Genomic DNA, 25,239 nt, shown 5'->3' on the forward strand with positions numbered 1-25,239 from the left:
ATCGACACGATCTCATGGACAAACAGAAACACATTTCACAAGTCAGTTTAACAGCGCTTTTTATTTTTTATTTTATTTCAACGGCATAAAAAATGCTCATCGAAAATCAAACACTGTGAGCCATAGGACAGCATGTCTCCCTCCTCCATCTTCCACCTCACCCACTGAAAATATAAACACACAGCTAACGTTCCAGGTCATCTTTATTGCAGTCATCCTGCACATATCAGATCTCACAACATCTCAGGTACCACATTCATCATTCATTTGATATAGCAATCTGCTGAGGGGCCTACAACAGGACTGCATTAAAAGACAAGGTGGAACGCACCCATGAACAAACATGATCATACAGGCAACCTGGGATTTTGGCACGTTGATAAAACATGAATCATTCTAGATCAGCTGCTCATAGAAAAGGAACAAAATAGAATGGATGAACGGACAATTATGGCACTAGAACTCATCCCACATCATCACCTGGGACTCGCAACAAGGCAAGCTGTTTAAAATAACACTGCTAGCAGCTGAGCACAACTTGTAGCATTGAAGATACCAAGTGTAATTTGTAATTTAATTTCAAGTACACACTGGAAAGTAAAGCACATACATATGTCTGCACATTCAATGCGGTTTGTGTCCCATCTAGAAAAACGGCCATGCAATCTGTTGCGGTGGTGGTGTCCATTCTATTCAGACTATATCTATGTTTTTCGCTTCTCAGGCACAGTGAAATGAAGAGCGGCTATTTGTGGTAAATTAATGACCTGAATGAACATGACAATGCAAAGAAAACATTGAGCCTGTCCCAAATTATACCCTATTCCCTATTTAGTGCACTACTTTTAACCTAGGCTAATAAGGCTCTGGTCAAAAGCTGTGCACTATGTAGGAAATAGGGTGCCATTTGGGACGTGGATATGTTCTACAGGCACCAGAGTCAGCGCTCATGGACAAACTGCAGACAGTCTTGCTACGAAACGAATCCTAATAAAACACCGTAAAGGGATGAATACGTTCTCTAAAGAGGCAGTGTGCAAGGAGAGGCGGGGTCTCAGTCGCTTCCTTGATTGGCAACCGAGCCAAAGTCTCTTCCTTGATTGGCCGCCGGAACCATAGTATATCCCTCTGATTGGCTCTGAAGTTCTTTAAGCATCTTTGGTGGAAGTCGGAATGCGGTGAGCATAGGAGGAGGAGCTTAGCACAGCACGTGGGCGGGGCCTCATGGCATCAAGAACACAACTCACTCTCTCCCATCCAATCGCTTTGCCCCATGAGGCAACATCACGACAATACTACCGTAATGCCGTTACTTTTGAAACAGTATACAAAATAAAATATTATTTAAATAGGTATAAACATTGCATGAAAAATAGAACCGTATCAAAACAATATGAGTTCACAGTCAGTCCCTCCCACCCCACTGCTGCATGCCCGACCCCCTCTCTCACCTCCACCCCTTCCACCCATCCCTCCGTACAGCCAGGGAGGCCAGGGAGTATCCAAACCCACGTCCCCCAGCTCCAGAACCCCCTCCTGGGCAGTCACTGGGACTTGAGCCCCAGGCCGTTGGTGGCGGTGCTGTTGGTAGTGCTGGACCCTGTACTGGAGGTAACAGGGTAGGAGTAGGCCTTGCCCAGCACGATGCGGTCCCGGAGCAGCTTGAAGAGGACGTAGTAGTTACAGAACAGGATGAGGCCCAGGGACAGGGTGTGGTTCCAGCTTTCAGAGCGGAGCAGGGAGTACAGCTGGTACAGGACGACGCTAGACTCAATCCAGATTAACAGGTTCAGGATCCGCAACGGCTTGTGGAAAAGGAACTACAACACAATAAATAATATCACAATGGTATTTATTTATAAACATGTATTTATAGTTCGACTTGTAAATAAAGGGACATCTCAAGGCAGGACATGGGCAGATATAAACACACATACACACTAAAGGGTCTAGTGAAAGGCAGTACATGGGCAGATATAAACACACATCCACACTAAAGGGTCTAGTGAAAGGCAGTACATGGGCAGATATAAACACACATCCACACTAAAGGGTCTAGTGAAAGGCAGGACATGGGCAGATATAAACACACATACACACTAAAGGGTTTAGTGAAAGGCAGGACATGGGCAGATATAAACACACATCCACACTAAAGGGTCTAGTGAAAGGCAGGACATGGGCAGATATAAACACACATACACACTAAAGGGTCTAGTGAAAGGCAGGACATGGGCAGATATAAACACACATCCACACTAAAGGGTCTAGTGAAAGGCAGGACATGGGCAGATATAAACACACATCCACACTAAAGGGTCTAGTGAAAGGCAGGACATGGGCAGATATAAACACACATCCACACTAAAGGGTCTAGTGAAAGGCAGGACATGGGCAGATATAAACACACATCCACACTAAAGGGTCTAGTGAAAGGCAGGACATGGGCAGATATAAACACACATCCACACTAAAGGGTCTAGTGAAAGGCAGGACATGGGCAGATATAAACACACATACACACTAAAGGGTCTAGTGAAAGGCAGGACATGGGCAGATATAAACACACATCCACACTAAAGGGTCTAGTGAAAGGCAGGACATGGGCAGATATAAACACACATACACACTAAAGGGTCTAGTGAAAGGCAGGACATGGGCAGATATAAACACACATACACACTAAAGGGTCTAGTGAAAGGCAGTACATGGGCAGATATAAACACACATCCACACTAAAGGGTCTAGTGAAAGGCAGGACATGGGCAGATATAAACACACATCCACACTAAAGGGTCTAGTGAAAGGCAGGACATGGGCAGATATAAACACACATACACACTAAAGGGTCTAGTGAAAGGCAGGACATGGGCAGATATAAACACACATCCACACTAAAGGGTCTAGTGAAAGGCAGGACATGGGCAGATATAAACACACATACACACTAAAGGGTCTAGTGAAAGGCAGGACATGGGCAGATATAAACACACATACACACTAAAGGGTCTAGTGAAAGGCAGGACATGGGCAGATAAACACACATACACACTAAAGGGTCTAGTGAAAGGCAGGACATGGGCAGATAAACACACATACACACTAAAGGGTCTAGTGAAAGGCAGTGACTCACGTAAAACCTAGCGTGGGAGACGTCTGAGGGCAGGGCCACGTTGTAGGGTCCTACAGCCTTGTACAGGCTACGACTGTGGCGTACTAACACCCCTTGGGGCCAGACCGTACTCTCAGACCACCTGCAACACACAATGAAAAGGTGGAGATTGATCCTACAGCCGACAGATCAAATAGAACCCTGCCTAGAAGACTAGACAGCAGAGTCTGGTGGACAGCAGGGTGGCTAACCCTCTTCCTGGAGACAGCCTCCTTATGCAGGGCTTTACTCCATCCCTGCTCTAACGCACCTGGTGGAGTCCTGAAGAACAGTTGATTAGAGTCAGACGTGTTGGAACAAAATCCTGCATATGTCTACTTCACCGGGAGAAAAGGTCGGGTTACGTACTGACACACACGTGCTGCGGGCCGTTGTTGTAGAAGTGTGTGTGTGTGTGTGTGTGTGTGTGTGTATGTGGTGTGGACCACCTACAAGTGCTGCGGGGCATTGCTGTAGAAGTGTGTGTGTGTGTGTGGGGACCACCTACACGTGCTGCGGGGCGTTGCTGTAGAAGTGTGTGTGTGTGTGTGTGTGTGTGTGTGTGTGTGGGGACCACCTACAAGTGCTGCGGGGCATTGCTGTAGAAGTGTGTGTGTGTGTGTGTGTGTGGGGACCACCTACACGTGCTGCGGGGCGTTGCTGTAGAAGTGTGTGTGTGTGTGTGTGTGTGTGTGTGTGTGTGTGTGTGTGTGTGTGTGTGTGTGTGTGTGTGTGTGTGTGTGTGTGTGTGTGTGTGTGTGGGGACCACCTACACGTGCTGTGGCGCGTTGCTGTAGAATCCGTGCTCCAGCTTCTGCCAGCGCCCCAGGTGGGCTGCCGAGCGGTGCAGCAGGTCACAGTAGCTGGGAGGTAACAGCTGGCTCATCAGCATCACAAACGCATTGATCCACACCATGATCAGGTGCTCACAGGACCAGCGCATGTCATAGTACTGGGTACTCTGGAGGGGGAGAGAAGACCACGTTTTAGGGTTCAAGGGCCTTAACACAAACGCAGGAGACAGCACCTAGGATACCTGGAGACTGAAGAAGGAAACTGTGAACACACAAAGACCCAGGGGAGAGGAGTACCAGGAGGGTTGACAGTTCCTTGGATAACGGGGAGGGGAGAGGAGTACCAGGAGGGTTGACAGTTCCTTGGATAACAGGGAGGGGAGAGGAGTACCAGGAGGGTTGACAGTTCCTTGGATAACAGGGAGGGGGGAGGAGTACCAGGAGGGTTGACAGTTCCTTGGATAACGGGGAGGGGAGAGGAGTACCAGGAGGGTTGACAGTTCCTTGGATAACAGGGAGGGGAGAGGAGTACCAGGAGGGTTGACAGTTCCTTGGATAACAGGGAGGGGGGAGGAGTACCAGGAGGGTTGACAGTTCCTTGGATAACGGGGAGGGGAGATGAGTACCAGGAGGGTTGACAGTTCCTTGGATAACAGGGAGGGGGGAGGAGTACCAGGAGGGTTGACAGTTCCTTGGGTAACGGGGAGAGGAGATGAGTACCAGGAGGGTTGACAGTTCCTTGGATAACGGGGAGGGGAGAGGAGTACCAGGAGGGTTGACAGTTCCTTGGATAACGGGGAGGAGAGAGGAGTACCAGGAGGGTTGACAGTTCCTTGGATAACAGGGAGGGGGGAGGAGTACCAGGAGGGTTGACAGTTCCTTGGATAACAGGGAGGGGAGAGGAGTACCAGGAGAGTTGACAGTTCCTTGGATAACGGGGAGGGAAGGAGAAGGAAAGCAGCAACCTGCTAGAGGGAGAGAAAGAGAGTAGGAAGGAGAGGGAGAGAGAGATAGAGGAAGTGTGACGTACCTTGATGAAGCAGAGAGGAAGGCTATGTAGTTAGGGTTAGTACCTTGATGAAGCAGAGGGAGGAAGGCTATGTAGTTAGGGTTAGTACCGTGATGAAGCAGAGAGGAAGGCTATGTAGTTAGGGTTAGTACCTTGATGAAGCAGAGGGGAAGGCTATGTAGTTAGGGTTAGTACCTTGATGAAGCAGAGGGAGGAAGGCTATGTAGTTAGGGTTAGTACCGTGATGAAGCAGAGAGGAAGGCTATGTAGTAAGATTTAGTACCTTGATGAAGCAGAGGGAGGAAGGCTATGTAGTTAGGGTTAGTACCGTGATGAAGCAGAGGGAGGAAGGCTATGTAGTTAGGGTTAGTACCTTGATGAAGCAGAGGGAGGAAGGCTATGTAGTTAGGGTTAGTACCGTGATGAAGCAGAGAGGAAGGCTATGTAGTAAGATTTAGTACCTTGATGAAGCAGAGGGAGGAAGGCTATGTAGTAAGAGTTAGTACCTTGATGAAGCAGAGGGAGGAAGACTACCTAGTAAGGGTAAGAGTTAGTACCTTGATGAAGCAGAGGGAGGAAGACTATGTAGTAAGAGTTAGTACCTTGAAGCAGAGAGAGGAAGGCTATGTAGTAAGAGTTAGTACCTTGATGAAGCAGAGAGGAAGGCTATGTAGTAAGAGTTAGTACCTTGATGAAGCAGAGGGAGGAAGGCTATGTAGTAAGAGTTAGTACCTTGATGAAGCAGAGGGAGGAAGGCTATGTAGTAAGAGTTAGTACCTTGATGAAGCAGAGGGAGGAAGGCTATGTAGTAAGAGTTAGTACCTTGATGAAGCAGAGGGAGGAAGGCTATGTAGTAAGAGTTAGTACCGTGATGAAGCAGAGGGAGGAAGGCTATGTAGTTAGAGTTAGTACCTTGATGAAGCAGAGGGAGGAAGGCTATGTAGTAAGAGTTAGTACCTTGATGAAGCAGAGGGAGGAAGGCTATGTAGTAAGAGTTAGTACCTTGATGAAGCAGAGGGAGGAAGGCTACGTAGTAAGGGTTAGGGTTAGTACCTTGATGAAGCAGAGAGGAAGGCTATGTAGTAAGAGTTAGTACCTTGATGAAGCAGAGGGGGAGGAAGGCTATGTAGTAAGAGTTAGTACCTTGATGAAGCAGAGGGGGAGGAAGGCTATGTAGTAAGAGTTAGTACCGTGATGAAGCAGAGGGGAAGGCTATGTAGTAAGAGTTAGTACCTTGATGAAGCAGAGGGAGGAAGACTATGTAGTAAGAGTTAGTACCTTGATGAAGCGGAGGGGAAGGCTATGTAGTAAGAGTTAGTACCTTGATGAAGCAGAGGGGGAGGAAGGCTATGTAGTAAGAGTTAGTACCGTGATGAAGCAGAGGGGAAGGCTATGTAGTAAGAGTTAGTACCTTGATGAAGCAGAGAGGAAGGCTATGTAGTAAGAGTTAGTACCTTGATGAAGCAGAGAGGAAGGCTATGTAGTAAGAGTTAGTACCTTGATGAAGCAGAGGGGGAGGAAGGCTATGTAGTAAGAGTTAGTACCTTGATGAAGCAGAGGGGGAGGAAGGCTATGTAGTAAGAGTTAGTACCTTGATGAAGCAGAGGGGGAGGAAGGCTATGTAGTAAGAGTTAGTACCTTGACGAAGCAGAGGGGGAGGAAGGCAACGTAGTAAGGGTTAGTACCTTGACGAAGCAGAGGGGGAGGAAGGCTATGTAGTAAGAGTTAGTACCTTGACGAAGCAGAGGGGGAGGAAGGCTACGTAGTAAGGGTAAGGGCTAGTACCTTGACGAAGCAGAGGGGGAGGAAGGCAACGTAGTAAGGGTAAGGGTTAGTACCTTGACGAAGCAGAGGGGGAGGAAGGCTACGTAGTAAGGGTAAGGGCTAGTACCTTGACGAAGCAGAGGGGGAGGAAGGCAACGTAGTATGGGTAAGGGCTAGTACCTTGACGAAGCAGAGGGAGGAAGGCTACATAGTAAGGGTTAGTACCTTGACGAAGCAGAGGGAGGAAGACTACCTAGTAAGGGTTAGTACCTTGACGAAGCAGAGGGGGAGGAAGGCTACGTAGTAAGGGTAAGGGCTAGTACCTTGACGAAGCAGAGGGGGAGGAAGGCAACGTAGTAAGCGCTGAAGAGGGAGTTGAAGAGGACTTCCTTGATGCGACGGTTGAAGTCGCTCCGGAGTTCCTCCACCTCGCTGCGGATGAGTTCTGGAGACGGGGGCTGGGGACAGGTGTGGTGGGGGGTGTGGCCTGGAGTGGTAAACTGCTCTCTCAGGCTCTCCCTTAGTAACGCCAGGAAGTCCTTAGGCCTGGAGGGAGAAGAGAGAAGTAAGAATGATCTAGGATCAGTTTTTTCATAATGGAATAAGACTACAAGGACAGGGGAGACCAGGGCCCCGTATCCACAAAGTATCTCAGAGTAGAAAATTGGTGGGAAGTGCTGAGAATAGACATTTTACTCCTACTCTTATGGGTAAAAATAAAAAGCTATGCATGAACCCTGCATGAACCCTCTTTACAAACCTCCCAGCTCAGAGTAGGTTTTGGGATGATGTTAAGACACTGCCCAGACAAACTCAGCCAGGAGGAAAATCAAGTCATGGAAGTTGATCTGAGACGGTTCTCATGACAGTTTGAGGCACCACAAAGGAAAGACAGTGATGCCGCTCATTAACCAAGTTGCACATGATTTGATTTATTAGGATCCCCATTAGCCAATTAGTCTTCCTGGGGTCCGACACATTACGATACATTTAAAAACATCAACATATAGTGTGTCTGCATCTACCAGTTCCACATACACGTCAGTACACACACAACCAGTAGGTCACATGGGGGCGTTGTGCCGTGAGGTGTTGCATTATCCGTTTTTTGAAACCAGGTTTGCTGTTCACTTGCTCTATATGAGTGCAGCCCACTGCACTGAGAATAGGAAACACTTACCACCGATAAATCCACGATAATTGAGAATTTCAATAAGCATTTTTCTACGGCTGGCCATGCGTTCCACCTGGCTACCCCTACCCCGGCCAACAGCCCTGCACCCCCCACAGCAACTTGCCCAAGCCTCCCCCATTTCTCCTTCACCCAAATACAGATAGCCGATGTTCTGAAAGAGCTGCAAAATCTGGACCCCTACAAATCAGCCGGGCTAGATACTCTGTCTGGACTCTCTCTTTCTAAAATTATCCGCCGCAATTGTTGCAACCCCTATTACTAGCCTGTTCAACCTCTCTTTCGTATCGTCTGAGATTCCCAAAGATTGGAAAGCTGCCACGGTCATCCCCCTCTTCCAAGGGGGAGACACACTAGACCCAAACTGTTACAGACCTATATCTATTCTATATATCTATTCTATTCTTTCTAAGGTCTTCGAAAGCCAAGTTAACAAACAGATCACCGACCATTTCAAAAACACCGTACCTTCTCCGCTATGCAACCTGGTTTCCGAGCTGGGCATGGGTGCACCTCAGCCACGCTCAAGGTCCTAAACGATATCATAACCACCATCGATAAGAGACAATACTGTGCAGCTGTATTCATAGACCTGGTCTTTATGGGGGTGCCACAGGGTTGAATTCTCGGGCCGACTCCTTTCTCTGCATACATCAATGATGTCACTCTGCTGCTGGTGATTCTCTGATCCACCTCTACGCAGACGACACCATTCTGTATTCTTCTGGCCCTTCTTTGGACACTGTTAACTAACCTCCAGATGAGCTTCAATGCCATACAACTCTCCTTCCGTGGCCTCCAACTGCTCTTAAATGCAAGTAAAACTAAATGCATGCTCTTCAACCGATCGCTGCCCGCACCTTCCCGCCCGTCCAGCATTACTACTCTGGACGGTTCTGACTTAGAATATGTGGACAACTACAAATGGGGCGGCAGCGTAGCCTAGTGGTTAGAGCGTTGGACTAGTAACCGAAAGGTTGCAAGATCGAATCCCCGAGCTGACAAGGTACAAATCTGTCGTTCTGCCCCTGCACAAGGCAGTTAACCCACTGTTCCTAGGCTGTCATTGAAAAGAAGAATTTGTTCTTAATAACCTTTTGTCAATAGGGGGAGCAGTTAGCATTTATTTTTTCTGGGTGTCGCCAAATTAAACTGCCTCGTGCTCAATTCTTGCTCGTACAATATGCATATTATTAATTCTATTGGATAGAAAACACTCTCTAGTTTCATAAAACGTTGGAATTATGTCTGTGGGTGACCCAGAACTCTTTCTACAGCGAAATCCATGACAGATAGTGCGAAGGTCTGAGAGCGAAGCTCTGGTTTCAGATCAGTTTTTAAGGTCTGTGTATATCCTATGGAACGACATGAACTGCACCCGCCTTCCCCTGGATGTCAGTAACCAATGAGAAGTGGAATGGGCTTTCTGCGTAGCTCTCAGAGGTTATAAAAGACCAAGGAGTGAGAGTAGCCCCCTTTTCGACGCTGGCCATTACGCAGGAAGGGACCTCCGGATGCCATTTTCAAAGGCTCGGTTATCAACGTGAAATGTATCCGTCTGTAATTTAATTCGATATAGGAGTTAGAAACATCATAACGTAGTTAATTTAAACCGTTTTATAGCAATTTATATCCGTTTAGTGCGATTTTGATGCATTTCTATGTGATGCTCTATGAAGCTTTGGGCACGTTTCGGGGTCCCGGTCGAACGTTAGCGGGCATTTCGACGGACAGAGGACATCTTTCGACCACAAGAAGATTAGACCCAAGAAAGGATACATTGCCCAAGAATCTGATGGAAAATCACCTCAAAGTAAGAAATATTTAATATGATAAATCGTTGTTCTGTCGAAATATTTTAAACGCATATTGCGCCATTTTGTTTTGTATCCCTTCGCTTGGCGAACCCTGTATTGCACAGTAAGGATAATTTTAGAAATGTAAATCAGCGATTGCATTAAGAACTAATTTGTCTTTCGATTCCTGTCAACCCTGTATTTTTTAGTCAAGTATATGATTAGCTTTCGATTAAACTAGATCACTCTGAAAGATGACGTCCGACATTTTGAGGCGTGATTTGCTACTATTTTCATTGTATAACCACGTTTTTTTATGGCTAAATATGCACATTTTCGAACAAACAATATATGTATGTTGTAATATGATGTTACAGGAGTGTCATCGGAAGAATTCTGAAAAGGTTAGTGAAAAAATTTATATCTTTTGGCGATGATAACGATATCGCTCCCTTTGGCTTGAATTCATGCTGGGGTGACGTTTGCACATGTGGTATGCTAACTTATCGATTTATTGTGTTTTCGCTGTAAAACGCTTAGAAAATCTGAAATATTGTCTGAAATCACAAGATCTGTGTCTTTCCATTGCTATGCTTTGTCTATTTTTATGAAATGTTTTATGATGAGTAAATTGGTCATACACGTTGCTCTCTGTAGTAATTCTAGTCGCTTTGGTGAGATTTGTGATGGTGGCTGCAATGGCAAACTATGATTTATACCTGAAATATGCACATTTTTCTAACAAAACCTATCCTATACCATAAATATGTTATCAGACTGTCATCTGATGAGGTTTTTTCTTGGTTAGTGGCTATCAATATCTTAGTTTAGCCGAATTGGTGATAGCTACTGGTGTTGAGAAAAAATGGTGGACAAAGAAAAAGGGTGTCTTTTGCTAACATGGTTAGCTAATAGATTTACATATTTTGTCTTCCCTGTAAAACATTTTAAAAATCTGAAATGGTGACTTTATTCACAAGATCTGTATCTTTCATTTGGTGTCTTGGACTTGTGATTTAATGATATTTAGATGCTACTATTTAAATGTGACGCTATGCTAGTGATGCTAATCAGTGTGGGGGGGGGTGGGGGGTGATCCCGGATCCGGGTTTCTGAGGCAGTAAAAGTTAACTGACTTGCCTAGTTAAATAAAGGTATTATAAATATACCTAGGTGTCTGGTTAGATTGTAAACTCTCCTTCCAGACTCACATTAAGCATCTCCAAAATTAAATCTAGAATCGGCTTCCTATTTCACAACAAAGCATCCTTCACTCATGCTGCCAAACATACCCTCGTAAAACTGACTATCCTACTGATCCTCGACTTCGGCGATGTCATTTACAAAATAGCCTCCAACACTACTCAGCAAATTGGATGCAGTCTATCAGTCTACCATCCGTTGCCATCCAAAGCCCCATATACTACCCACCACTGCGACCTGTATGCTCTCGTTGGCTGGCCATCGCTTCATATTCGTCGCCAAACCCACTGGATGCAGGTCATCTATAAATCTTTGCTCAGTAAAGCCCCACCTTATCTGAGCTCACTGGTCACCATAGCAGCACCCACCAAAGCCAATAACTCCTTTGGCCGCCTTTCCTTCCAGTTCTCTGCTGCCAATGACTGGAACGAATTGCAAAAATCACTGAAGCTGGAGACTCATATTTCCCTCTCGAATTTTAAGCACCAGCTGTCAGAGCAGCTCACAGATCACTGCACCTGTAAATAGCCCATCCAACTACCTCATCCCCATACTGTTATTATTTTTTGTAATCTCCTTTGCACCCCAGTGTCCCTACTTGCACATTCATCTTCTGCACATCTATCACTCCAGTGTTTAATTGCTAAATTGTAATTATTTCGCCACTATGGCCGATTTATTGCCTTACCTCCCTTATCTTACCTCATTTGCACACACTGTATATAGACTTTTCTATTGTGTTATTGACTGCATGTTTGTTTATTCCATGTGTAACTCTGTGTTGTTGTTTGTGTCGCACTGCTTTGCTTTATCTTGGCCATGTCGCAGTTGTAAATGAGAACTTGCTCTCAACTGAACTACCTGGTTAAATAAAGGTGAAATAAAAATACATTTTTTTTTTTTAAATGAGATGGGAGTTCCATGCACTCATGGCTCTGTATAATACTGTACGTTTCCTTGAATATGTTCTGGACCTGGGAACTGTGAAAAGCCTCCTGGTGGCATGTCTGGTGGGGTAAGAGTGTGTGTCACACGGCGTATCATATTTAACAAACCAAACATTCAAATACCGTTACAGTAGGTAAAGTAAAAACCCAAACCGGTCCGTGCATCAATACCGGTATATAGTAAACTACGGTACACCGCCCAGCCCTAGCAGTCAGTCTTTCCTCAGCTCTTAGCCAAGAGAGACTGGCATGCATAGTTTTAATATTATCCCTCTGGTTACAATGAAGAGCAAGACGTTCTGCTCTGTTCTGGGCCAGCTGCAGCTTAACTAGGTTTTTCTTTGTAGCACTTGACCACATGACTGGACAATAATCAAGATAAGATCCAACTAGAACCTGCAGGACTTGCTTTGTGGAGTGTGGTGTCAAAAAAGCAGAGCATCTCTTTATTACGGCTAAGCTTCTCCCCATCTTTACAACCATTAAATCTATATGTTTTGACCATGACAGTTTACAAATCAAAGGTAACGCCATCTAATTTTGTCTCAACTTGTTCAACAGCCACACCATTCATTACCAGATTCAGCTGAGGTCTAGCAGTTAGGGAATGATTTGTACCAAATACAATGCTCTTAGTTTTAGAGATGTTCAGGACCAGTTTATTACTGGCCACCCATTCCAAAACAGACTGCAACTCTTTAAGGGTTTCAGTGACTTCACTAGCCGTGGTTTCTGATGTGTATATGGTTGAATCATCAGCATACATAGACACACATGCTTTGTTTAATGCCAGTGGCAGGTCATTGGTGAAAATAGAAAATAGTAGAAGTCCTAGAGAGCTGCCCTGCGGTACACCACAATTTACATGTTTTACATTAGAGAAGCTTCCATTAAAGAAAACCCTCTGAGTTCTATTAGATAGATAGCTCGGAATCAACAATATGGCAGAGGTTGAAAAGCCACAACACACAAGTTCTCAACAACAGGTTATGGTCAATAATATCTAAGGCTGCACTGAAATCTAACAGTACAGCTCCCACAATCTTCTTAATATCAATTTCTTTCAACCAATCAGTCATTTGTGTCAGTGCAGTACATATTGAGTGCCCTTCTCTATAAGCATGCTGAAAGTCTGTTGTTAATTTGTTTACAGAGAAACAACATTGTATTTGGTCAAAAACAATTTCCCCAACAGTTTGGTAAGAGCTGGCAGCCAGCTGATAGGTCTGCTGTTAGAACCAGTAAAAGCCGCTTTACCAGTCTTGGGTAGCGGAATGACTTTGGCTTCCCTCCAGGCCTGAGGACAAAGACTTTCCTCTAGGCTCAGATTAAAGATTTGACAGATAGGATGGTAGCTGACTCTATAGCCACTCCTATGTAGTTTCCATCTAAGTTGTCAATGCCAGGAGGTTTGTCATTATTGATCGATAACAATAATTATTCCACCTCTCCCAGACCAACTTCACAAAATTATACCTTAGAAAAACATAGTTTCATTATTAGTTTTTTTAATGTATGAATACGATGGCTCACTGGTCGTTGTTGACATTTCCTGCCTAAGTTTGCCCACTTTGCCATTAAGTCATCTTTAAAATGATTGGCAACATCCAATGATGGAGGATAATCAATCGCTGTGAACCCAATAGCATGCGTCAGACAACCACAGTGAATGTGACATTAAAACATTGCAATGATAAAACGTTTGATATCATTTTCACACGTTTGAAAAGTCTATAATTATTTTCCCGAACACAATCGAAAGTTAACATAGGCCCTAGATGCCTTCAACTGCCCAACTTATAGGCATGTCCAATTTAGGCACCTTTTTAACAATGTGATATTGTGCTCCAAAGGGATAACTTGAAATAACATGATGTAGGTTAAAAACTTCTTATGGCTACAAGGGGCAGTATTGAGTAGCCAGTTAAATGGTGCCCATTTCAAACGGCCTCGTACTCAATTCTTGCTCGTACAATATGTATATTATTATTACTATTGGATAGAAAACTCTAGTTTCTAAAACCGTTTGAATTATTTCTCTGAGTGAAACAGAACTCATTCTGCAGCACATTTCCTGACCAGGAAGTGGAATGTCAGAAATCGATGCTCTGTTCAACTTCCTGCCTATACATGGGCATGATACGTAAGAGTCTACGTACACTTCATACACCTTCCCCTGGTTGTCAAGAGGCGGTGAGAGAAGAAATTTCGTGTTTATCTTGGTCTGAGGTGGAATTAAAGCTCTTTGTATGACGTGACCGTCCATTTCCTGTTTCTGGAGCGCGCGAAAGGGGACATGGATTTGCCTTCTGTTTAGCTGTCGTTATGGACGACTAACATCTCCGGTTTAGATTTTATTTGATACATGTGACCATATCATCGTAAAGTATGTTTTTTCAATATAGTTTAATCAGATTATTGAAATTTTTTCGGGAGTTTTGCCGTGTTCCGTTCTCTGACTTTGTTGACGTTGGAGAGATCCGTGCCACTTGGCAAGTGCCCATGCTAAATGATGAGGGAAATTTGCCGTTCCAGATCCAAACAACGACTGTTCTGGACAAAGGACACCTTGTCCAACATTCTGACGGAAGATCACCAAAAGTAAGAAACATTTTATGATGCTATTTCTAATATCTGTCGTGCATGTGAACTGGTCGTCGGCGCCCAAGTGTTTCTGGCTATTGTGGCTACGCTAATATAACGCTACATTTTGTTTTCGCTGTAAAACATTTAATAAATCGGAAATATTGTCTGGAATCACAAGATGCCTGTCTTTCAATTGCTGTACACTATGTATTTTTCAGAAATGTTTTATGATGAGTAATTAGGTATTTGACGTTGGTGTCTGTAAATATTATGGCTGCTTTCGGTGCAATTTCTGATTGTAGCTGAAATGTAAACTATGATTTATACCTGAAATATGCAAATTTTTCGAACAAAACATATGCTATACAATAAATATGTTATCAGACTGTCATCTGATGAAGTTGTTTCTTGGTTAGTGGCTATTTATATCTTTATTTGGTCGAATTTGTGATAGCTACTGATGGAGTAAAAAACTGATGGAGTAAGAAAAGTGGTGTCTTTTGCTAACGTGGTTAGCTAATAGATTTACATAGTGTCTTCCCTGTAAAACATTTTAAAAATCGGACATGTTGGCTTGATTCACAAGATGTGTACCTTTCATATGCTGTATTGGACTTGTTAATGTGTGAAAGTTAAATATTTAAAAAAAATATCTTTTGAATTTCGCGCCCTGCACTTTGAGCTGGCTGTTGTCATAAGTGTACCGACGTCGGGCTTGCACGCCAAACAGGTTAATGAAATAACCCAAATAAAAATATGTGATTATTTATCATATTATGTGAAATAGGCCTCATGTGAAATCACTGTCAAAAATACTGCTGCGTCGCCTCATGAGTGGCGCAGTGGTCTAAGGCACTGCATCGCAGTGGTCTAAGGCACTGCATCGCAGTGCTAGCTGTGCCACTAGAGATTCTGGGTTCGAGTCCAGGCTCTGTCGCAACCGGAAGACCCATGGGGCGGCGCACAATTGGCCCAGCGTCGTCCGGGTTAGGGGAGGGTTTGGCCAGCAGGGACGTCCTTGTCCCATCGCGCACTAGCGACTCCTGTGGCGGGCCGGGCGTAGTGCACGCTGACCAGGTGTATGGCGTTCCCTCCGACACATTGGTGCGGCTGGCTTCTGGGTTAAGCGGGCATTGTGTTTGGTTGGGTTGTGTTTCGGAGGACTCACAGCTCTCGACCTTCGCCTCTCCCGAGTCCGTACGGGAGTTGCAGCGATAAGACAAAAGACTGTAACTACCAATTGGATACCACAAAATTGGGGAGAAAAAGGGGTACATTTTTGTAATAAAAATGACAAATGAAAAATAATGTTGCATTTAAGTCTAGATGTATGGATTTATCATACAGAAATATCAAAACATTCTTTCAACAACTCCAATTGCCTGACTATGGCGCTGGTACCACTGACTCACTGCCCTGCTCTACTACCAAGAAGCTTTAAAAGAATGATTATCATAATAAAGAAGAAGCCTGCTGGTAACTGTTAACCGATTAGGACAGCTGTTAACCGATTAGGACAGCTGGTAACCGTTAACCGATTAGGACAGCTGTTAACCGATTAGGACAGCTGTTAACCGATTAGGACAGCTGTTAACCGATTAGGACAGCTGTTAACCGTTAACCGATTAGGACAGCTGTTAACCGTTAACCGATTAGGACAGCTGTTAACCGTTAACCGATTAGGACAGCTGTTAACCGTTAACCGATTAGGACAGCTGTTAGCCGTTAACCGATTAGGACAGCTGTTAGCCGTTAACCGATTAGGACAGCTGTTAACCGTTAACCGATTAGGACAGCTGTTAACCGTTAACCGATTAGGACAGCTGTTAACCGTTAACCGATTAGGACAGCTGGTAACCGTTAACCGATTAGGACAGCGGGTAACCGTTAACCGATTAGGACAGCGGGTAACCGTTAACCGATTAGGACAGCGGGTAACCGATTAGGACAGCGGGTAACCGTTAACCGATTAGGACAGCTGGTAACCGTTAACCGATTAGGACAGCTGGTAACCAATTAGGACAGCTGTTAACCGATTAGGACAGCTGGTAACTGTTAACTGATTAGGCCAGCTGTTAACCGATTAGGACAGCTGTTAACCGTTAACCGATTAGGACAGCTGTTAACCGATTAGGACAGCTGGTAACCGTTAACCGATTAGGACAGCTGTTAACCGATGACAGCTGTTAACCGATTAGGACAGCTGGTGACTGTTAACCGATTAGGACAGCTGGTGACGGTTTAACCGATTAGGACAGCTGGTGACTGTTTAACCGATTAGGACAGCTGGTGACTGTTTAACCGATTAGGACAGCTGGTGACTGTTAACCGATTAGGATAGCTGGTAACTGTTAACTGATTAGGACAGCTGGTGTCCTAAAGATCTGTCAACTAGGTAGGACTCTTATGACTAGAGGTTTCATGAATAGCTTGTATTCGGAACCATAAGAGCAGGAGATACTCTATTCTCATCACTTAAGACCAATTTTCTACTCTGAGCCTCTTTGTGGATACGGGGCCCAGCACTCCTACTGCCATTATTAATACGGGCCCAGAAATAGAACAGGTAAGACGTAAACCAACTATTATTCTGTCTTATTCAGTTTCATTCTTTTTAAAATGACACTATTATTGCATTTATGAAAACGTCACGACAGGAATATCACATTGTTGTCTCTTTGCAGTGTACTCTCTATGGTACTTCAAATGCCCACCCTTTAGGTGGGGTGTCAGCTCAAAAGACCATTGACTAAACTCACACAATCAAAAAGAGGAATCTGTCCCAGGCTGTGAGAGAGAAGGAATCAAGAGGAGTTCCTGACTGCCTCTGATTCCACCCACTTCACAGGGAACTTTAATTGCCATTTCTTAAGTCAATGTTCTGTCCTCCACTCTGACCAGAAGGGTGGGTTTGGCTGGGGGAGAGAACATTGAAGTCTGTTGTTTATTTGTTTACCTGAATATGGGGAGTGTGTGTGTTTATGTGAGTGTTTACCTGAAGAAGGGCCCGTGGGACAGGTCCTGGTCTGAGTAACCACAGTCTGAAGGCACTGGCTGGGCCCTACTCTCCTGATGGAAGCAACACAGGGGGACATACACCCCAAACCTGACGCACAGAGAGACAGGGGAGAGGAGAGAGAAAGAGGAGAGAGGAGAGAGAGAGGGGAGAGAGAGGGGAGAGAGAGGGGAGAGAGGACAATGGGAAATAAAGAACCATGTGTTAGTTCAACTAGATAATGGAGAATATGACACTGCGATCAACTAGATAATGGAGAATATGACACTGCGATCAACTAGATAATGGAGAATATGACACTGTGATCAACTAGATAATGGTGAATATGACACTGTGATCAACTAGATAATGGTGAATATGACACTGTGATCAACTAGATAATGGTGAATATGACACTGTGATCAACTAGATAATGGTGAATATGACACTGTGATCAACTAGATAATGGAGAATATGACACTGCGATCAACTAGATAATGGAGAATATGACACTGCGATCAACTAGATAATGGAGAATATGACACTGCGATCAACTAGATAATGGTGAATATGACACTGCGATCGACTAGATAATGGAGAATATGACACTGCGATCAACTAGATAATGGAGAATATGACACTGCGATCAACTAGATAATGGAGAATATGACACTGCGATCAACTAGATAATGGAGAATATGACACTGCGATCAACTAGATAATGGAGAATATGACACTGCGATCAACTAGATAATGGTGAATATGACACTGCGATCAACTAGATAATGGTGAATATGACACTGTGATCAACTAGATAATGGTGAATATGACACTGTGATCAACTAGATAATGGTGAATATGACACTGTGATCAACTAGATAATGGTGAATATGACACTGTGATCAACTAGATAATGGTGAATATGACACTGTGATCAACTAGATAATGGTGAACATGACACTGTGATCAACTAGATAATGGAGAACATGACACTGCGATCAACTAGATAATGGTGAACATGACACTGTGATCAACTAGATAATGGTGAACATGACACTGCGATCGACTAGATAATGGAGAATATGACACTGCGATCGACTAGATAATGGAGAATATGACACTGCGATCAACTAGATAATGGAGAATATGACACTGCGATCAACTAGATAATGGAGAATATGACACTGCGATCAACTAGATAATGGAGAATATGACACTGCGATCAACTAGATAATGGTGAATATGACACTGCGATCAACTAGATAATGGTGAATATGACACTGCGATCAACTAGATAATGGTGAATATGACACTGCGATCAACTAGATAATGGTGAATATGACACTGAGATCAACTAGATAATGGAGAATATGACACTGAGATCAACTAGATAATGGAGAATATGACACTGCGATCGACTAGATAATGGAGAATATGACACTGAGATCAACTAGATAATGGAGAATATGACACAGATCAACTAGATAATGGTGAACATGACACTGTGATCAACTAGATAATGGTGAACATGACACTGTGATCAACTAGATAATGGTGAATATGACACTGTGATCAACTAGATAATGGAGAATATGACACTGAGATCAACTAGATAATGGTGAACAATAAAACACACTACTTCCCAGTAAACACCATCTCTGAATCAAACCACTAGACTACCATCTACAGAGCTGTACTGAGACACCAACTGTAGAGCTGCTGTCATACAGTAACTAGTCTGAAACCTCTGGTAACTCCGCCACTCACGGGTATCCAAGGAAGAGCAGGTTGAGCACCGAGTGGTTCTTGAACAGGTTGACCAGGGTCCAACAGAGAACCCAGCCACACAGAGTGAGGAGGCTGAGCCGTGCTGCGATCAGAACCACGTACCGTACCAAGGAACATGGACTGGTCTGAGACGCCTGGGGGGGGGGGGGGGGACACACAGAGAAACACACGCACAGGTTAGAGGTTATACAAACACAATCCACCGACAGCACAATCAACCACAATGCATTGCTACACACTAAGCTCTTAAATGGGACATAACAAGACTACAATCCTCAATATAAAGCCGACACAAGTCAGTCAAACACACAACCCTGGCCAGATTCCAGACAACAACACGAAGCCAGTCACACACTAACGATGCAACTAGGAGGATCTGCGTAGGCCTAAATACTAGAAACAAGTTCACTCCCATCCCTACTACTACACCACTAAACATGATGCAACGAGTTTACAAACAGCTGATGAATAGGCAGATAAAGTTGAGGAAGGGAGAGAGGTAGAAAGAGAGAGAGAGGTAGAAAGAGAGAGAGAGGTAGAAAGAGAGAGAGAGGTAGAAAGAGAGAGAGGTAGAAAGAGAGAGAGGTAGAAAGAGAGAGAGAGGTAGAAAGAGAGAAGATGAGAGAGACAGAAATAGAGAGAGAGGTAGAAAGAGATAGATAGAGATAAAGTGAGAGAGGTAGAGAGGTAGAGAGAGATATAGAATGAGAGATACCTCTGACACTATAGTCCACACCAGTCTCCTGGCCAGCATCACTGTGATGAAGATAGCCAGGTGGTAGTCCATCAGATGGAAGTTCTGCAGAGAGGAGACAACAAACGGACTGAAGGTGTGTGAACTCAACAGAGTTATAGGTTATCTCTGTGTGTGTGTTCACTACTACTCACCAGAGAGGTGGAGGCAGCAGGGTGACTATAAGGGTACCACCACACAGTCCTGTAGATATTAATATACTGAACAAACAGCGCCACCAGCAGGTAGAGGAAGAGCAGGAACTCAAACAGCAGGCTGCTGTCCAATGGGAGGTCAGGGATCCGGTAGTGACGGACGGGTTCCGGCGTGATGAGGGCCGAGAGGGGCGGGGCAGAGAGACCCACACAGTTACTGCTCCTGGAGGGAGGGGGGCATAGAGAGAAGCTGGGGTTACTGGTGTGTTGTGGTTCTGGAGGGAGGGGGGCATAGAGAGAAGCTGGGGTTACTGGTGTGTTGTGGTTCTGGAGTGGCCTTGAGCTTGAGTGTTATAGTCCGCCAGACTACCACTGGAGAACGAGTCCGCCAGACTACCACTGGAGAACGAGTCCGCCAGACTACCACTGGAGAACGAGTCCGCCAGACTACCACTGGAGAACGAGTCCGCCAGACTACCACTGGAGAACGAGTCCCCCAGACTACCACTGGAGAACGAGTCCCCCAGACTACCACTGGAGAACGAGTCCCCCAGACTACCACTGGAGAACGAGTCCCCCAGACTACCACTGGAGAACGAGTCCGCCAGACTACCACTGGAGAACGAGTCCGCCAGACTACCACTGGAGAACGAGTCCGCCAGACTACCACTGGAGAACGAGTCCGCCAGACTACCACTGGAGAACGAGTCCGCCAGACTACCACTGGAGAACGAGTCCGCCAGACTACCACTGGAGAACGAGTCCGCCAGACTACCACTGGAGAACGAGTCCGCCAGACTACCACTGGAGAACGAGTCCGCCAGACTACCACTGGAGAACGAGTCCCCCAGACTACCACTGGAGAACGAGTCCCCCAGACTACCACTGGAGAACGAGTCCCCCAGACTACTACTGGAGAACGAGTACCCCAGACTACTACTGGAGAACGAGTCCGCCAGACTACTACTGGAGAACGAGTCCCCCAGACTACTACTGGAGAACGAGTCCCCCAGACTACCACTGGAGAACGAGTCCGCCAGACTACCACTGGAGAACGAGTCCCCCAGACTACCACTGGAGAACGAGTCCGCCAGACTACTACTGGAGAACGAGTCCCCCAGACTACTACTGGAGAACGAGTCCCCCAGACTACTACTGGAGAACGAGTCCCCCAGACTACTACTGGAGAATGCAGGAATGTGATTAACAGTGAGGGAAAGGAGAACATGTTGTGGCGAGAAAAGAACAGAACAATGGAAGTGAAATGATCTCTATGCCTCTTCCTCCTCGGTGTTGATCTGAGCTGGCATACCTTCTTCCTCCTCGGTGTTGATCTGAGCTGGCATACCTTCTTCCTCCTCGGTGTTGATCTGAGCTGGCATACCTTCTTCCTCCTCGGTGTTGATCTGAGCTGGCATACCTTCTTCCTCCTCGGTGTTGATCCGAGCTGGCATACCTTCTTCCTCCTCGGTGTTGATCTGAGCTGGCATACCTTCTTCCTCCTCAGTGTTGATCTGAGCTGGCATACCTTCTTCCTCCTCGGTGTTGATCCGAGCTGGCATACCTTCTTCCTCCTCAGTGTTGATCTAAGCTGGCATACCTTCTTCCTCCTCAGTGTTGATCTAAGCTGGCATACCTTCTTCCTCCTCGGTGTTGATCTAAGCTGGCATACCTTCTTCCTCCTCAGAGGGGTGGTATTAATAATCTGACTCCACCCCCCTCACTCACACCAATCATCTATTTGACTGAGATGAATTCTGTTAGAATATTAAGTCACAGTCAGGACGGGAAGGAAGAAGCTATGACCGTCTCATGGTAGATGCAGACAGTAACATTTTAAAAACAGAAGATCAAATAGCCTCGGCCTACACATTTAACTTCCCATGAGGCCTGTTTGTGTTTGGTGGGGTAGGAGGGTTAGGTCTGCTTGTTGTAGTACACTCCTTTACCCCATCTGTGTGTGTGTTAGGGGTGTCGACAGTATCTGTGTTCGTATCCTAACCTGTTTCTGAGTCCGTTGCCGAGGCTGCCCCCCACCAGAGTCTGTAGGGAGGGCAGAGCAGAGCGGCTCAGCTGTTGTCTACTTGGCCCCCTGCGGCCCCCGGGCATGGCCAGGCACCACCTCAACACCCCCTGCTACTGCCTCTCCACCTAGACCCAGAGACCAGCACCACCTCACAGCCCGGCCCAACACAGCCAGGCCACTGGAGAGATGGACAGAGAGAGAAAACAACGTCAGGGTCATGTTCATTAGGCACAACACGTTAGAAAACAGAGTCAAACAGGGAGGTAGAATACTATCTGAACTTGTGCACATTGCAACCCATTTTGTTATGGTGTGTGCTCTAACGAACACAGCCCAGGTGCAATGAAGAACAGTCCCAATAGAGGACAGAATGTGTACACGTTGCAGATAGACGTCTCCTGAAAAAACATGCCATGAATGAGTCTCTACTCATCATAGGATGATATGACGTAGGATAAACAATGTATTTCTGTCTAAACCTTCCAGAACATGGTGTCCTACTGAACGCAGCCCTGAGGAAGATGGTGACAAAGAGGCAAGACTAGGACAGAGTCAATAGAACAGAGGTAGGTGAATAGGTCCTGGGCTAGGTTACTGGTAGGACAACATCACCATAGTCAAGCACCCAGGGTCATGCAACTTTACATAAGACTACATCCTCAGACTGATCACAGACAGGCATCGCACACACAGACACACAGAGGCACAGAGGCACAGAGACACACAGAGACACACAGAGACACACAGAGACACACAGAGACACACAGAGACACACAGAGACAGAGACAGACCACATACACAGAGACAGACCGACAGACAGGCATCACACAGACAAACAGACAGACAGAAAGCCATCACACAGACAGAAAGGCATCACACACAGACAGACAGATATCACAGAGAGACAAACAGGCATTAGACACAGACACGCATCACAGAGAGACAGGCATCACACACACATAGACAGGCATCACACACACACAGACAGGCATCACACACACACAGACAGGCATCACACACAGACAAACACAGACAGACATCACAGAGAGACAGACAGGCATCACACAGAGACAGAGAAACAGACAGGCATCACACAGAGACAGAGAGACAGACAGGCATCACACACAGACAGAGAGACAGACAGGCATCACACACACAGACAGGCATCACACACACAGGCATCACACACACAGACACATAGACAGGCATCACACACACACAGACACACACACACACAGACAGACAGGCATCACACACACAGACAGGCATCACACACACACACAGACAGGCATCACACACACACACAGACAGGCATCACACACACAGACAGGCATCTCACACACAGACAGGCATCACACACAGACAAACATCACACACAGACAGGCATCACACACAGACAGGCATCACACACAGACAGGCATCACACACAGACAGGCATCACACACAGACAGGCATCACACACACAGACAGGCATCACACACACAGACAGGCATCACACACACAGACAGGCATCACACACACAGACAGGCATCACACACACAGACAGGCATCACACACAGACAAACATCACACACAGACAAACAGACAGGAATCACACACAGAGAGGCAACACACACAGACAGACAGGCATCGAATGCATGTACAAGCACACATTCATCAAACACTTTACAATGGCAGCCAGGTGAGAGACAACAACCGTAGTTACTGTAGATGCCACGGTTATAGAACAAGAGATAAGCAAACCAGGTTATCGCATTACCTTTGTCTGTGTCTGTGTCTGTGTGTGTGTATGGATAACTGAGGAGCTTCCTAGTGGCTGTACATAGGCTAATGTAGTTTGCTGGAACAATCCACACAGTCATTCCATTAAGGGAGACTGAACAGGAAGGAGTTAGTGAGAGACAGACAATGCCCACAACCACAAAACAAAGGTCGCTGGCTAGTCCAGTACACTATAACCTTGACTACTGGAGGAGCAGGGAAGGGATGCAAAGGTGCCAGTCAACTTAGACTAGCTAGGCTGTCCTTCCACGTACTAATGTTTCTGGTGATGATGAGTGATAACGGCTATAAAAACGTCCTACTTATCCATGCTCGTATCAGATCAGAGTAGCCTATCTGCAAACATAGCTAGCTACTGTTCTCAGGCAACACTTTCTTAAGTATGACTGTACTGTAGTGTTGTATCGAAACTGAAGTTTTTCAACAGCAAAATGCGGAAACTGCCCAGATCAGAAGGCATGCGCAATAAAGTAACGGCTTTATGCCAGTTCGTGATAAACTGTGGCTGATAGAATGGAAACTGTTACAATATTATAGGCAACTGTTACACAAGTCTGACACTTGTATTGAGAGTGCAATACTCCCAATGGCAGAACATCGAATTTCTAACTACTTTATAACTAGCTGAACATTCAAGAAGATGAAACATTCTCATAGCAGTTGAAAAGTTGTATTTTCAAGACACGTAGCTAACGTTAGCTAGCTAAACACATATTGTACTCACTACACATTTAACTAGATATGTATAAGCAATTTGTAGCTAGCTAGTTATTTCCAGTAACATTGTCAAGCTACCTAACGAACAGTGCTAGCTAGCTTTTGTGTGTTATTGGACATGGTCGAACTGTTATTTGTTATTATAGAGGAGAAACGAGACAATTTACAGGATTCATCATTTCAAATGGGGAAGTTAGCTAGCCTAGGTAGCTACATTACGTTTAATTTGATGCATTGTATACAAAAACAGCTAGCTAATTAGCTACTCGTGCAGGAATTAAACAGAATACTCACACAACATTGACAAAAAGCGGATGGTGTGGACACGGATGCATCAGTCAATTGTGGGTTGACAAGCCGAGACAGGAGCGAACATTTCTCTCGTCTTAAAAGGGAATATATTCATAGGCTTTAGCGGGGACGGGGGTTGTGTGCTACTTATAAACACACAGAACGTTATATCGGTTTACCTCCAACAATAAACATACGGTTAAAAACGAGTCTGTTTGCAGTGCAACAGTAGCTAGCTACAGTCACTAGTAGCACACAGAGACCGACGTGGCAAAGCGATGCCTGTTTTGCGAAAACGTCATCATTCATG

The 25,239-nt window shown here is 45.3% G+C and overlaps 1 protein-coding gene across 2 annotated transcripts; it reads right to left on the reverse strand.

The window, feature by feature from the left end:
* Positions 1–42: 42 nt before the first annotated feature.
* Positions 43–25,225, reverse strand: LOC120035303 (transmembrane protein 39A-like). 2 transcript variants are annotated; one of them, XM_038982090.1, is made up of 10 exons: positions 24,933–25,224; positions 22,116–22,317; positions 20,114–20,336; positions 19,941–20,024; positions 19,205–19,359; positions 17,438–17,548; positions 7,042–7,264; positions 3,925–4,112; positions 3,134–3,254; positions 43–1,820 (listed from the first exon to the last, which is right to left on the reverse strand). In XM_038982090.1, exons 2-10 carry the CDS (start codon positions 22,220–22,222, stop codon positions 1,545–1,547), a joined length of 1,488 nt encoding a protein of 495 aa, XP_038838018.1. In that variant the 5' UTR covers positions 22,223–22,317; positions 24,933–25,224; the 3' UTR covers positions 43–1,544. The 2 variants fall into 2 exon arrangements, with proteins under 2 accessions (XP_038838018.1, XP_038838019.1); XM_038982091.1 differs by lacking the exon at positions 43–1,820 and adding an exon at positions 1,839–3,044 and having other exon boundaries at positions 3,096–3,254; positions 24,933–25,225.
* Between the last annotated feature and the right edge of the window lie 14 nt (positions 25,226–25,239).

Source organism: Salvelinus namaycush, unplaced genomic scaffold (genome assembly GCF_016432855.1).
Source record: "Salvelinus namaycush isolate Seneca unplaced genomic scaffold, SaNama_1.0 Scaffold1019, whole genome shotgun sequence".
Lineage (NCBI taxonomy): Eukaryota > Metazoa > Chordata > Actinopteri > Salmoniformes > Salmonidae > Salvelinus > Salvelinus namaycush.